This window comes from Perca flavescens, chromosome 7 (assembly GCF_004354835.1).
Source record: "Perca flavescens isolate YP-PL-M2 chromosome 7, PFLA_1.0, whole genome shotgun sequence".
NCBI classification, from domain to species: Eukaryota; Metazoa; Chordata; class Actinopteri; order Perciformes; family Percidae; genus Perca; species Perca flavescens.
In genome coordinates this window covers 20102939-20115016 of record NC_041337.1, presented here as the reverse complement: position 1 = coordinate 20115016, position 12078 = coordinate 20102939, and the positions used below count along the sequence as shown (strand labels likewise).

At 40.4% G+C, this 12078-nt stretch overlaps 1 protein-coding gene across 1 annotated transcript; it reads right to left on the bottom strand.

Annotated features, from left to right (window-relative positions):
* Positions 1-211: 211 nt before the first annotated feature.
* On the bottom strand, positions 212-11010 carry cacnb3b (calcium channel, voltage-dependent, beta 3b). The gene is made up of 13 exons (XM_028582958.1): positions 10966-11010; positions 6197-6316; positions 5699-5821; positions 5433-5577; positions 5171-5218; positions 4770-4789; positions 4468-4548; positions 1907-1965; positions 1581-1681; positions 1254-1405; positions 617-712; positions 330-500; positions 212-241 (listed from the first exon to the last, which is right to left on the bottom strand). The coding sequence occupies exons 1-13, from the start codon at positions 11008-11010 to the stop codon at positions 212-214; spliced, it is 1191 nt and encodes a 396-aa protein (XP_028438759.1).
* Between the last annotated feature and the right edge of the window lie 1068 nt (positions 11011-12078).

Genomic DNA, 12078 nt, shown 5'->3' with positions numbered 1-12078 from the left:
AGTCTGACCCCAGCCGACAGCACAGGCGTCCTGCAGTAGAGCAGTGGGAACATTTCAATAATAATTTCCCCCTGGGATTATTAAAGTATTTCTGATTCTGATTCTGATCTGATTTCATGAGAAAAAACAGTACCATAAACCAGTAGAAAAAGACTAAAGCCAAAGTAAGAAAGAGAAACACATTTCTTCTCACCTATGTCTGTTGTAGTGATCATTCTATCAACTCTTGAGTCTCAGAAAACTAGTGAATAGACATAGGAAGCAGAGAAGTTGTGATAAATAATGCAGCCAAAATGTTAATAAAAGCATCAGTTGTGTGTTTGTCTTACCTGCTGGCTGGAGTCAGCTGAGGGTGGGGTGACCACGCTTTGGTCCAGTAAGGGGTTAACAGGGGCAGAACAGGGGAGATGCGTAGCACGCCAGTAAATGTCCAGGTACTCTGCAAGATGTTCACATGCATCCTCCAGCTGATTCTCATCCAGGATGACATCAAACATCTCCTAATAAGTCAAAGATAGGAACATGAGCGATGAGAAAGAAGTTACACCACTCAGTGTCCATAAAAGTTCAATGTATGAATTTGAACTCTTTTTCATTTTAGGGCAGAGTGACATACAGGTGGACACTGTGCTAGCTTGTCTCCTGCCATCATTTGGACATTGAGGTGTTTGCTTTGTGACTTCCCTCGAGATTTAATCAGCCTCTGAAGGACCTGTGAGATGAGCCAGAAAACAAAAAACAAACCCAAATGATGAAGATTATCAAATGCACGGATCTAATTCAATTTCTAATAATTTTCTTCTTTTATTTAGTCATATCAAGCGAGTGCATCATGGCATATCATCTGAAAGCTGAACATCTTTCTTTTTTCAACCTCCTTTTTATGTGGACATTTCAAGCCTTCTTTAGCCTGTGTGGTCAAAGTGCAACACTACATCATCATTAGTCAAAAATTATCCATTCATCATTAAATCTATAAAATACAGAAAAATGCTCAGTTCAAGGTGACATCTTCAAATGTCTTGTTTTGTCTGACCAAGAGTACAAAACCCAAACACATTCAGATTACAGTGACCTAAAACAGAGCAGCAAATCCTCACATTGGAGAAGCTGGAACAAGCAAATGGTCAAAATAGTTGCTGATTTTCTGTCAATCAACTAACCAATTATTCCACTGTTTCAGCTCTATTTTTAATAATAATTAACAATTACACCTAGGCAAGAATGTCTTTGTAAAGTTTATGTGGGCCTACTTTAGGCGAGGAGACTTTGACGTATACGACGATGGGAGCCAGAGACGTTTTAAGGAGCTGTGCTGGGTGATTGATGGTGTCTGCGTCCAGGACAACCAGCTGGAGGGACTTGGCCAGCTCAAAGATCCTCTCGATCTCACTCTGGACCTCAGCTGTCAACCAGCCAAAGAAAGACGATGGAGTTGTATGAGACATGCTTAACAGAGCAACATCACTTACTTATGTTTAGTACAGACTTAACATTAACGAGAGAGGATGCATCTATTCTAAGCAGGTATTAATCTTTATTTAGAATAAAAAAAGATTAAAGACAACTTCATCACTCACCCAGACTGGAGCGTGTGTTGGATCTCTCCATTATGGCCTTCTTGTTCAGCACCGAGCGCTTCGCCAGTGACAGATCAGCAGTCACCCGTGTAATAGAGATCCTACAGAAGAAGCGTCTTATCACATCACATCCACAACTGTTCCATTTCAAAGGATGAGATGAACTTGTACTCTCTTGTAGCTAAAAATAAATCATCATCACCATGTGTCCTATCGACCATGAAACGTGATAGGCAGAATCCCACGAACAGCTCTGTAGCTCGGTCACAGTGTTACTGTACACTAAGCTGCAGCTGCAGAAGAGCAACACAGACAGCCATACCCACCTGCCATCAAATCTGTGCTTTAGGAAGTCAAACAAGGCTTTCTGCATCATGTCTGTTACCTAGGTGACAGATAGGAGGAAGGAGTGGAGAGAAGTTAGGAGAGACTGGTGTTATGAAATATACACCTGTGCACACACACTTAGCCCGACATTATTACTTATATTTCTCACTCACTTTTGATTTTGGTAACACTTTAGTTTAAGCCCTCTTATTTAACATTTATAAGCACTTTACCACCCTCCACTTAAAGGTACCTGTTAGACTTTTCTATGTGAGATTAACATGATTTTTGATTTTACAAGAAATACCTGTTATATAGTTAACACACAGTCACATGAGAACACACCTAATTAGGCAAAATATAGTAGGACAGTAACATTATAGTAAATAAAAATTAAAACAATTACATTCCTCATGGAGGAAGATGGTTTTACCACCAGCAAAGACAGTCAGCACAGATAGAAATGAGCAATATTAAAGTCCATATTGAAGGGGAAAAGTGTATTTGTTACATTAAATCTCAGTTTAAACGTGGATGTACCAGCAGAATTTGTGACATCACAACCAGTCTGGTGCCAGTCATAGTCCAATATGTAAACTTACAGTACTAGTTGTGAAGTGAAAACATGAAGCCTCCAGTGCAAATAACGTGTGTGAGTGACTTTTCAGTGTAATTCAACTTACAACAATAAGTTAGCATATATTAGCATATTATAGTCCGGATTTTTCAATAGGGTAGTAGGTGTAATTTGAAGATTTTAAAGCAGGAAATTTATTTTTGTGTGGAAAAACCATATTAGATAACAGAGTTTATTTATATATGTCTTCACACAAGTGAAGCAGTCTATTTTCAAACACTCCTGAAAAATGGATGGCCTTTAGAATAGGGGATGAGGCGCACAGTGGTGTTGCTCTTCCACAATGTAACAGAGAGATGGAGGAAGAGCAATGAGAGGGGGAAAAAGTGCAGAAGAGGAAGAGACAGAGAAATAGAGAGATAGAGAGAGAGAGAGAGAGAGAGAGAGAGAGAGAGGGAAAGAGAAAGAGAGAGAGAACAATGGTGAGCAACTGAAAATAATACCATGCACAAGAAAGACAAATCAGAGAAAAAGAGAACAAGAGGAGAAAAGAGAGGGAGACAGGCTGGTGTTCACCACTGGAGCAATACCAAAGCACATCACCAGAGCACTGCATAAATATTTCACACATACACAAAACAAATGGCTTGGCACACGGCCTGCACAGTCACAGAGGAGAGAGCGAGGCAGAGAGAAAATGTTGAAGCACAAGAGACATTCTGTTTAATCACACGCTTTACATTCAGCGAATTGTAATAATCTGCAGATTCATTCGAAATTGACATATTCTAAGATTAATTAAGTTTAACCTTGATGTGTGCTCGTACATCTCATCCAATATGTGTTACAGAGAGTTCAGTATAGGAAAATATAACAAACAGTAGCTAATATAAAGCGGCATGCATGCAGTTCTGTATCACTCAAAATGGATCTAAGATTCCTGTTGTGTGTGCTATAATTTCATCAGGATGTGACTGCGGTGTTTAGTATCAGTGGTAATGGGATAATGGAGGCGAGATTGTTTCCCTTTAGATCAATCCAGGCAAGCCCATACTGGATCAGAGAATACAGTCCAGATTAAACTGGAACAAACAATGGCAGACTGAGCTCAAACATTCAAATATGTCACATATATGGCTGGTATTAACAGTAATCAAAGTGTATACAATTTTTTAAATACAAATCTTAAATTTCAACGCTAACATGTTGATGTTTAGAAGGTGTAATTTCTACCATGTTCACCATTTTAGTTTAATTTGTTAGCATGTTAAAATATGCTAGTTAACACTAATCTAAGAGTAAGCTCAGGCTGATGGAATGGCATTAGTTCGAACTGTATTTGCTCTTAAACCAAAGAATTAGACAAATTGAAATTTTGACCTGATAACGGCGCTCGAGTAAAAGTCAGGAACATGCATGTGTGTACCAAATTTCATAGAAATCAATCCATAAGTTGTTGAAACATTTAATTTAAACCCATAAATTAATTTGTGGCGCTAGAGGAAAAGTCAGAGGATCACCAAAGTCAGTAGGATTCATCCTCTGAATGCCTGTGTAAAATGTCATGGCAATCTATCCAATAGATGTTGAGATATTTTAGTTAGGATCAAAGTGGTGGACTGACTGACAGACTGGCATTGCCATCCCTATGTTGTGCTAAAACGCGAGCATATCTAAAAAGTAATCAATTCAGTAGTATGAAGTGTTCTGCAGTAAGAAAATATATAGTCATATCTCAGATGTTATAAGCTCCAAATGTTTGGTATTTTTACTTGATAAATGACTTAAAGGCACATCATGTATTTAAAAAAGAATCAAATTTTGGCACCCCCAATAGTAAAAGAGACACTCTTGCTGACAGCAATTACGCTCCAGTGTTCTAGCTGATCCATCCAGTTAGTAATTACTCTAAACACAAGACAAGATGTAAATAAGCAGAACCAAACTATACTAGCTGAAAAGCATTCCCGATGGTTGTCTTACCTCATAGCCTTTCAGCGAAGGGCCCACCAGCACCACTGGCCGCATAGAAGGGACCACATCATATGGAGGAACATGCTCAGTCTGCACAGGCCACAAGCGCAGACAGGGTTTGGAGGTGGAAAACATACAACATGCTGAAGTGAATTTACTGTAATACACACATAAGCTGACATGTAGTATCCACTCTGTGTCACTAGCAATGTAAAGAGCCATAAAAATGCACTGAAATGCATTAAGTGTAGCAGTATAATTGAGGGTGTTCTTAAATAATTAATAGGGAAGAGGCCCAATGAAAAACATACCTGTTTCTGCTTCTGTTTGGCTTTCAGAATAAACAGAAGGAACATTAAACAAGGACAATAAAAGCTAATAAGTGGCAATAAGTAATTTCTTCAGTAGAAAATATTTGAGTTTAAAGGCTCCGTAAAGAAAACATGCATGCCATGCTGGTCTGAAGAAACCTTTTTACATTGTGGCTCTTCAAGAAAGTAACTTTTTTTTTTGTGTGTAAATTTCGTAGGGCTGATCACAATTAAGTGGTCATCTCACATAATCATTAAACTGTTTCCTAACACACACATTTCTTCTAAAAGAAACAATTTTAGCCCAGGAATGTATCTAAATCTGACACTGTGAGAGCATGCAGTCCCAGTAGAGGCAGAGCAGACAGACAGAGCAGCAAGACTCCTCCAGTCCCACTTACCTGCAGATGGCGGGGTGGACCTCCAGCCTCCAGATGAAGCGTTCCCTCCTTTCCTGTGGAGCAACATAATGCAAAGCTTCATTATGCGATAATCCCTTCAGGATGCAATTTTTGAAATTGACTTCCAAAACAGAGCAACACATGAGCAAGAACTAGTTACGTCAACAACAAAAAAGTTTTCAAAGTGTGAGACAGGAAGCTAGTGGAATTAGGGCAACACAGACAGACAGAAAGACAGAGATACAGAGACAAGTAGAGTGACCAGATCTCTCAGAGCTGGGTGACCTTGCTGCTGCTTTCTGCTCTTGTTTTATCCTCATGGCTTCCAGTTTGACTGGGCTCGGGATGAATGTGATGTCCGCCCCTTCTTTCACTAGTCGACCAATCCACCAATCATTGTTGTATTTCTGCACAACAGTGAAACACACCTTTTTGACTCAGGAGTTATGCTGCACAATGTGTTGACCTCAAGTTCAAAAGTCTTTATTTGCATATAACGTGCTAATCCTAATGCTGAAGGCCTCTCACCTCTTTTATGTGCAGGAAGTCTTTGGTTTCAAAGTTAATAGCAGCACCTTGGACTGGACAATCTTCATCAAGGGCCCCACAGTAACTCACATTGGTTTTCACTGCAAATGCTACTGGTTTGGACTGTTGACAGACAAAGAAATTAAAAAAATATAAATGAGTTATATGACTATATTCAGTAGCATTGCCTTTACTAACCTAAATCTTTAGTCCGAATGTTAATTTTGGTTCTATAGACAAGTGAAGCCAAGTCAATTTTATCTGAATAGCTCAATATTACAAATAAAAAATTTGCTCTTTGCAAACCTATAACATGCACAAAAAAGATATAATACAATAAAGGAAAGGGAAAAAGCTAAAAAGCATAATATGAGCACTTTAAATTAAATCGGTCTATTGGCAACCAACCTCTGATGACTCAGCTGTTTACATACTGCTTCTCAGGAACTAAAGGTGAATTTAAGGAAAAGCATTGACCTTTGACCCTAAGGCTCTCACCTTGGCTCTCTCTAGCTGCAGCTGAGCCTGGCGCTCGGCTTCACGCCGAGACGCCTCCTGGTCCTCCTCCAGGGACAGGTCGGAATCCGAGGGTCGACTAGTGTAGGAATCGGCTGAACCCTGAAAGAAAGGAGGAGAGGAGATAAATAACTGTTACAGCCCAGGCAGAGAGGAGATAAATCTACCACAATATCATACCTAACACCACATAGCAGCTGTTGCTACTTTGTCAGAAATACTAATGATTAAGTAACTGTGTAAACAGTTCTGATGCAGGTCCAAACAGATAACCTACATCTCCCTCTGTGTCTGCCATGTCTTTCTCCTTGTTCAACCTGTCTCTGAACCTGCCTATCCTTTCCTGAAAGCGTGTGATCCAGCCTGCAAGGACCGGTGAGTTCCTGCAGCTTTCCAAAGCAACAGTCTCAAGGGAACATGTGCATGAGTACTGCAACAACACCAACAACCAGCACAGTGCTTGTATATTAATCCACTCAGCCAGGCACACCAGATGTTGGTAAACGCCCAGAGTCTTCAACAAGGTATATAATGCAACAAAATCCATCTGTATACCCATTTTCTAAAATCCAGATTAGTCTGAATCAACAAAGGATGTGTTGCAAGAGTTGTGTCACTAGAGAAGTCAATGCTAATTATGTTTTGAGTTTGAAGTTTGTGTTCTGAATTTATTTCATATATCAATGACTTAACATGACGTTATTTATGTCAGAATTAAAAATTTAAATTTAACACATTTTTAAATTCAATAAAAACACATTCAAAATGTCTGTCATATGTGAGTGGACATTTGTAATGTACTGGAGGGTATGATTCATAATTAAACTAAATGGGTTTGTGGCAACAACCTGGCATTTAAGAATGATAATCGATTACAGCCATAATCCAACTGCCTTTTACTCAGTGGACACACTATTTATTAATGTAATACTACTGGAACATTTAAATTTGGAAAGAACACATTTTCAAAAAAGCAAACACAAACTGAATATTCCAAAATTCAGATACAGATCACAATGCTCACTTAAACATACATATTCAGATTTAAAAAAATGACAGCATATAATTCAAATTTAATTGACAATTGTAATTAAGTTTGTAATTTAAATGTCAATTATCGAATAACAAGAACATCACATTTCTGAACAACATAAAACAAAAAAGCAGCCTCTTTTTTATGACTGTAAAAGAAAATAATAAGAACTCACTGGACCACAAGTACAGCACAGACAGATACAGAACCTGCCGCCCTCTTTACACTTAATACTCATGTAAACTTCCAGGCTGATAAAACTATTGCGAAGCTCACCTCACCAGATCCTACATTTGTCCTCTCACTCCATTAGCACCCTGCTCTTCCCCGGTGGCTGCAGTCCCAGCTGGGTGCCGGGCTGGAAGCCTTCCTCACATACCAGACAGGAGCATCCACATAATATAAAGATAGCTCAATAACAAAGTCATCTTTCTTTTACCTTGTTTTTTCTACCTGTCTCCTCCTCCCTCTTCTCTTCCCACCTCGCCACCATTCACATCCCTTCTTTGCTTTTTCCCATGCACAAAAAAAATGTTTTAGCTGAATCTAGCGCAGAGTTTGTGGATATCATTTGAATATCAAAGGCTGCCCGAGGTGGAGCAGAATCTAAAGGGTCCACCAGCAGAAGAAACAAAACCTAATTACAGTAAAGCAAACGGAGATCTGCAGATGGATGAAGAGGATTTATATTCTGAAGTACAGACAGTTACTCTTTAGCACTAAATATGTATACGTTGTCTTACTGTATACTGATTGCACACAAGGTTGCACAATGATATTGTTTTGATTTGACGAAGAGGGCCTAGAGTGAAAATGTCTGTAATGACAAATAAGGGAAAACTAAATACACATTCCATTAAAGTTAAAGCAGTCATGTTGTCTTTGTTACTGTCCAGATCCCAACGCCTTTTGTTAAAGCATCACACCGTTTTGCTGCATGGATTCCCAACGAGCTTTGAGAATGCAAAATGCTCAGATTGTCTTTGCTGTCTGGTTTTCGGCTTTTGAGTTGTGCAAAACCTGCAGAAATGTCAATGTCAGATGCAAAGAATCCAAAATGAAGGATAACATGTTTACATATTGGAACCAGAATGTTCTCAAAACCATTATAACCTCCACTACTGACAACAGTGTAGGCATTGGCAGACAAATATTGTACTGTATTTTAGGATGATTACATCACTTGATATGCACATAATATGTTGTCACCAGTAGTAGTGTGCTCCCTGTTCCCCACTACTGACATTACATTCCAGATGTTTAAAGACACTTTTTAAAGATGAACTGTCTCAGCTTTCAATACAAAGAGTACTCGTGTAATTAAATCACTGTGAAATGTGTAAAAGATTTCTATCAATTGTGTGGGAAGTTTTAAATTACTATGTGGAACATCACTTCATTGGTAACTGCTTTGCTGTTCAAAGCCATTTCCAGTCAGAGAGATTTCAGACTCTTGGTTGTTTTATATTTCTCTCCATGTGCAGGAATGACGAAGACAGGTGTTTAAATTCACCTTTGTTTTAATTGAAGAGACCAAATGAGGAACCTAGAAGATTTTAAAATGCTTGTCAACTGTCAAAGGAAAAGGCGTATGACTGGGTCCCCCTGGAGATACTGTGGGAGGTGCTGCGGGAGTATGGGGTGAGGGGGTCTCTTCTCAGGGCCATCCAATCTCTGTACGACCAAAGCGAGAGCTGTGTCCGGGTTCTCGGCAGTAAGTCGGACTCGTTTCAGGTGAGGGTTGGCCTCCGCCAGGGCTGCACTTTGTCACCAATCCTGTTTGTAACATTTATGAACAGGATATCGAGGCGTAGTCGGGGTGGGGAGGGGTTGCAGTTCGGTGGGCTGGGGATCTCATCGCTGCTCTTTGCAGATGATGTGGTCCTGATGGCATCATCGGCCTGCGACCTTCAGCACTCACTGGATCGGTTCGCAGCCGAGAGTGAAGCAGTTGGGATGAGGATCAGCACCTCTAAATCTGAGGCCATGGTTCTCAGCAGGAAACCGATGGAGTGCCTTCTCCAGGTAGGGAATGAGTCCTTACCCCAAGTGAAGGAGTTCAAGTACCTTGGGGTTTTGTTCGCGAGTGAGGGGACAATGGAGCGGGAGATTGGTCGGAGAATCGGTGCAGCGGGTGCGGTATTACATTCAATTATATATATTATATCTCCAACCTGGCCTGGGAACGCCTCGGGATCCCCCAGTCGGAGCTGGTTAATGTTGCTCGGGAAAGGGAAGTTTGGGGTCCCCTGCTGGAGCTGCGCCCCCCGCGACCCGATACCGGATAAGCGGACGTAGATGGATGGATGTCAACTGTCAAGCCAATAGGATAGATACTGAGACTAATGTGGAAAACAGATCCCCCTCATCAGCAACATCAAAAATATCATCGCCACACTTATTGCAAGCTTTTGAAGGGCTTTATTTTTTCAATATGAAATTATTATTAAAAGATAGGTTCACATCCTTTCAAATCTGTCTTAAAACAATACTCACATGCCCATATGGACATTGAAACACTTTGTGTTTGCTGTGATCATTCCTCCTGTTCATAATTCAACATGCTTCCAATGTGATGTGGGACAAAACAGTCCTCATCCTGTGCAAACAGATATTCCAAAGTCATCTGAAGTTAATATGAGGCTCCAGAAATCAAGAGAGTACTTTCAAAAGTAATTTCAGTACAAATGTCCTCTTTGTATTTTCATACATTCCTTCCTTGCTGAGCTGCAGTGAACAGATTCTAACAGGTGATTTAAAGTCCCTTCATTTCAATACATTTTATATATATATATATATATATATATATCAGTCTATTTCATTCTACTTTATTTCAATACATTTTATATATATATATATATATATATATATATATATATATATCAGTCTATCCTGTTGCTAAACCAAAATCGGTGTGTTGGCAATTAAGATCTAGATCCAAGGACATCATGAAACATGTTTCTTTTGTTACGGCTGTTGATGTGTTTTGATCTTTTTACTATATGTGTAATTGTTGTCCAACTCTGTGTATTTTTCTTTTTTTGAGCGCAACTGCTCGGGAACGCAAAATGAAATTCAGTGTAAAATGACAATAAAGTTGTATCGTATTGTAGATAGTTAACAGGAAGATGGAATTTCATATAAAAATTACTGTAACTTTCAATATTCTCAATATTCTTGACTTTGGATATTATCCCCCATCATTTTATTAAGTGATCTCTGTATTTGTTGAAGTGTCCTGGTGGACTAAGAGGCTGTTGCACACCCAAAGTAACTGACTTAGCAAACAGAACCACAAGTATGTGCTCAACTACAATACTCATAGTCAGGAATGACTTCACAGAAAAGATTCTATCTAAATAGTAATCTATGACATTCAACAGATGGGCGTCCCAGTGAGGGACAAGTTCAATGCAAAGCTGTAAAGTAACCTACAGAGTTAGAGAGAGATAGACAGAGATAGAAACTGTATGTGTGCAGTACAGTATGTCCAGACAAGATGAGGAGAAGGAGGGAGGGAAGAGAGAAGTGGGGAGATGCTGGCAATGTGAGGGAACAGGAATAGACTTCTGTTGAGACAAGAGTGAGAGGGGATTGGAGAAGAGAAAAAGAAAGAAAGAAGACGTCTCAGAGTAGACAGACAGGGGACTCATGGATGAAGAGACTGAGTATGCATGCAGAGTGATTAAACAAAAAGGGGAGAGCATCAACAGCGTACCTTGTTACAGATGAGTCCTGTAGCGCTTGAGTCGGAGGCAGACATGATTCTGCTGCAAGCGCTTTCTTCTCCCCCATTGCACAGAAAAGGCGGAACCCTCCTCCTCTCAGCCCGTGGTTACAGTGGGGAGAGAGAGGGAGGCACGCTCAGCCTAAGTGCTTTACAGCTGACGTTGCTGCGCTGCCTCAACAGCCATTTCCTATACAAAATTGATGCCCTGACTGCAGCACTGGTGTGTACATGCCCATGTACACTGGTACAGTACAGTGGGTTTCTTCGAGCCAGCCCACATGTAAGAAAAGGAGCTTTTCTCTGGTTTAATGCACCCTCTCCTCTCCTCTCCTCTCCTCTCCTCTCCTCTCCTCTCCTCTCCTCTCCTCTCTCCTCTCTCCTCTCCTCCTTGTGTCTCTTATATCCCACTTTAAGAGATCCTTAAAAAAGTGACCAAAATCCACCAGGCTGGTCTGATGTTTACTCTCACACCACAGAGTATCATTTTTCACTGGACACAGATAGAACTTCTATAAATAAGACAGAACAAAGACTGAGCTGTTATGTAAGCCATACTAAGTGATAATAAGAACAACCAAGCAAGGGAATGCTGAGCGACAACAGTCTGTAATTGTCATTCCTCTCCTTGCTTAACAGGTGACACCTTTGCTAACACAAAGGGTGTAAAGTTAGTGGAGGACTGGGAGACAGAACAAGAGGAGGACATAAATGGAGAAATTAAAAGAGAGAGATGAGAGGAAGATGAGGTTAGGGCTGTGCCCGCCTGCCTGTCTGCCTGCCCTGCACCATCCTGCTGACAGGAAGGTGATGCATGAGCCTACAGAACAGAAATGCAGCGGTGAGTCAGCAAGCAGCCATCTAGAGTCCATCAGATGTCTTAATAAGCCAGCAGAGAGGTCTCTATTGTAGGAGACAAGCATCGTTGTTCCTGGCAAGCCAGGACTGCATGCCTTCTCTCCAGGTTGCCGCAGGCACTGAGGACCCTACTTTAGCATCCATTATGCTGGCAGCATGCGCTCTCTTACCCTCATTCAACGTTGGCTGCTTAAGGATTAAGTGCACTCCACCAGGGCTTTTAGCCAAAATGTCTTAGGGCTACAT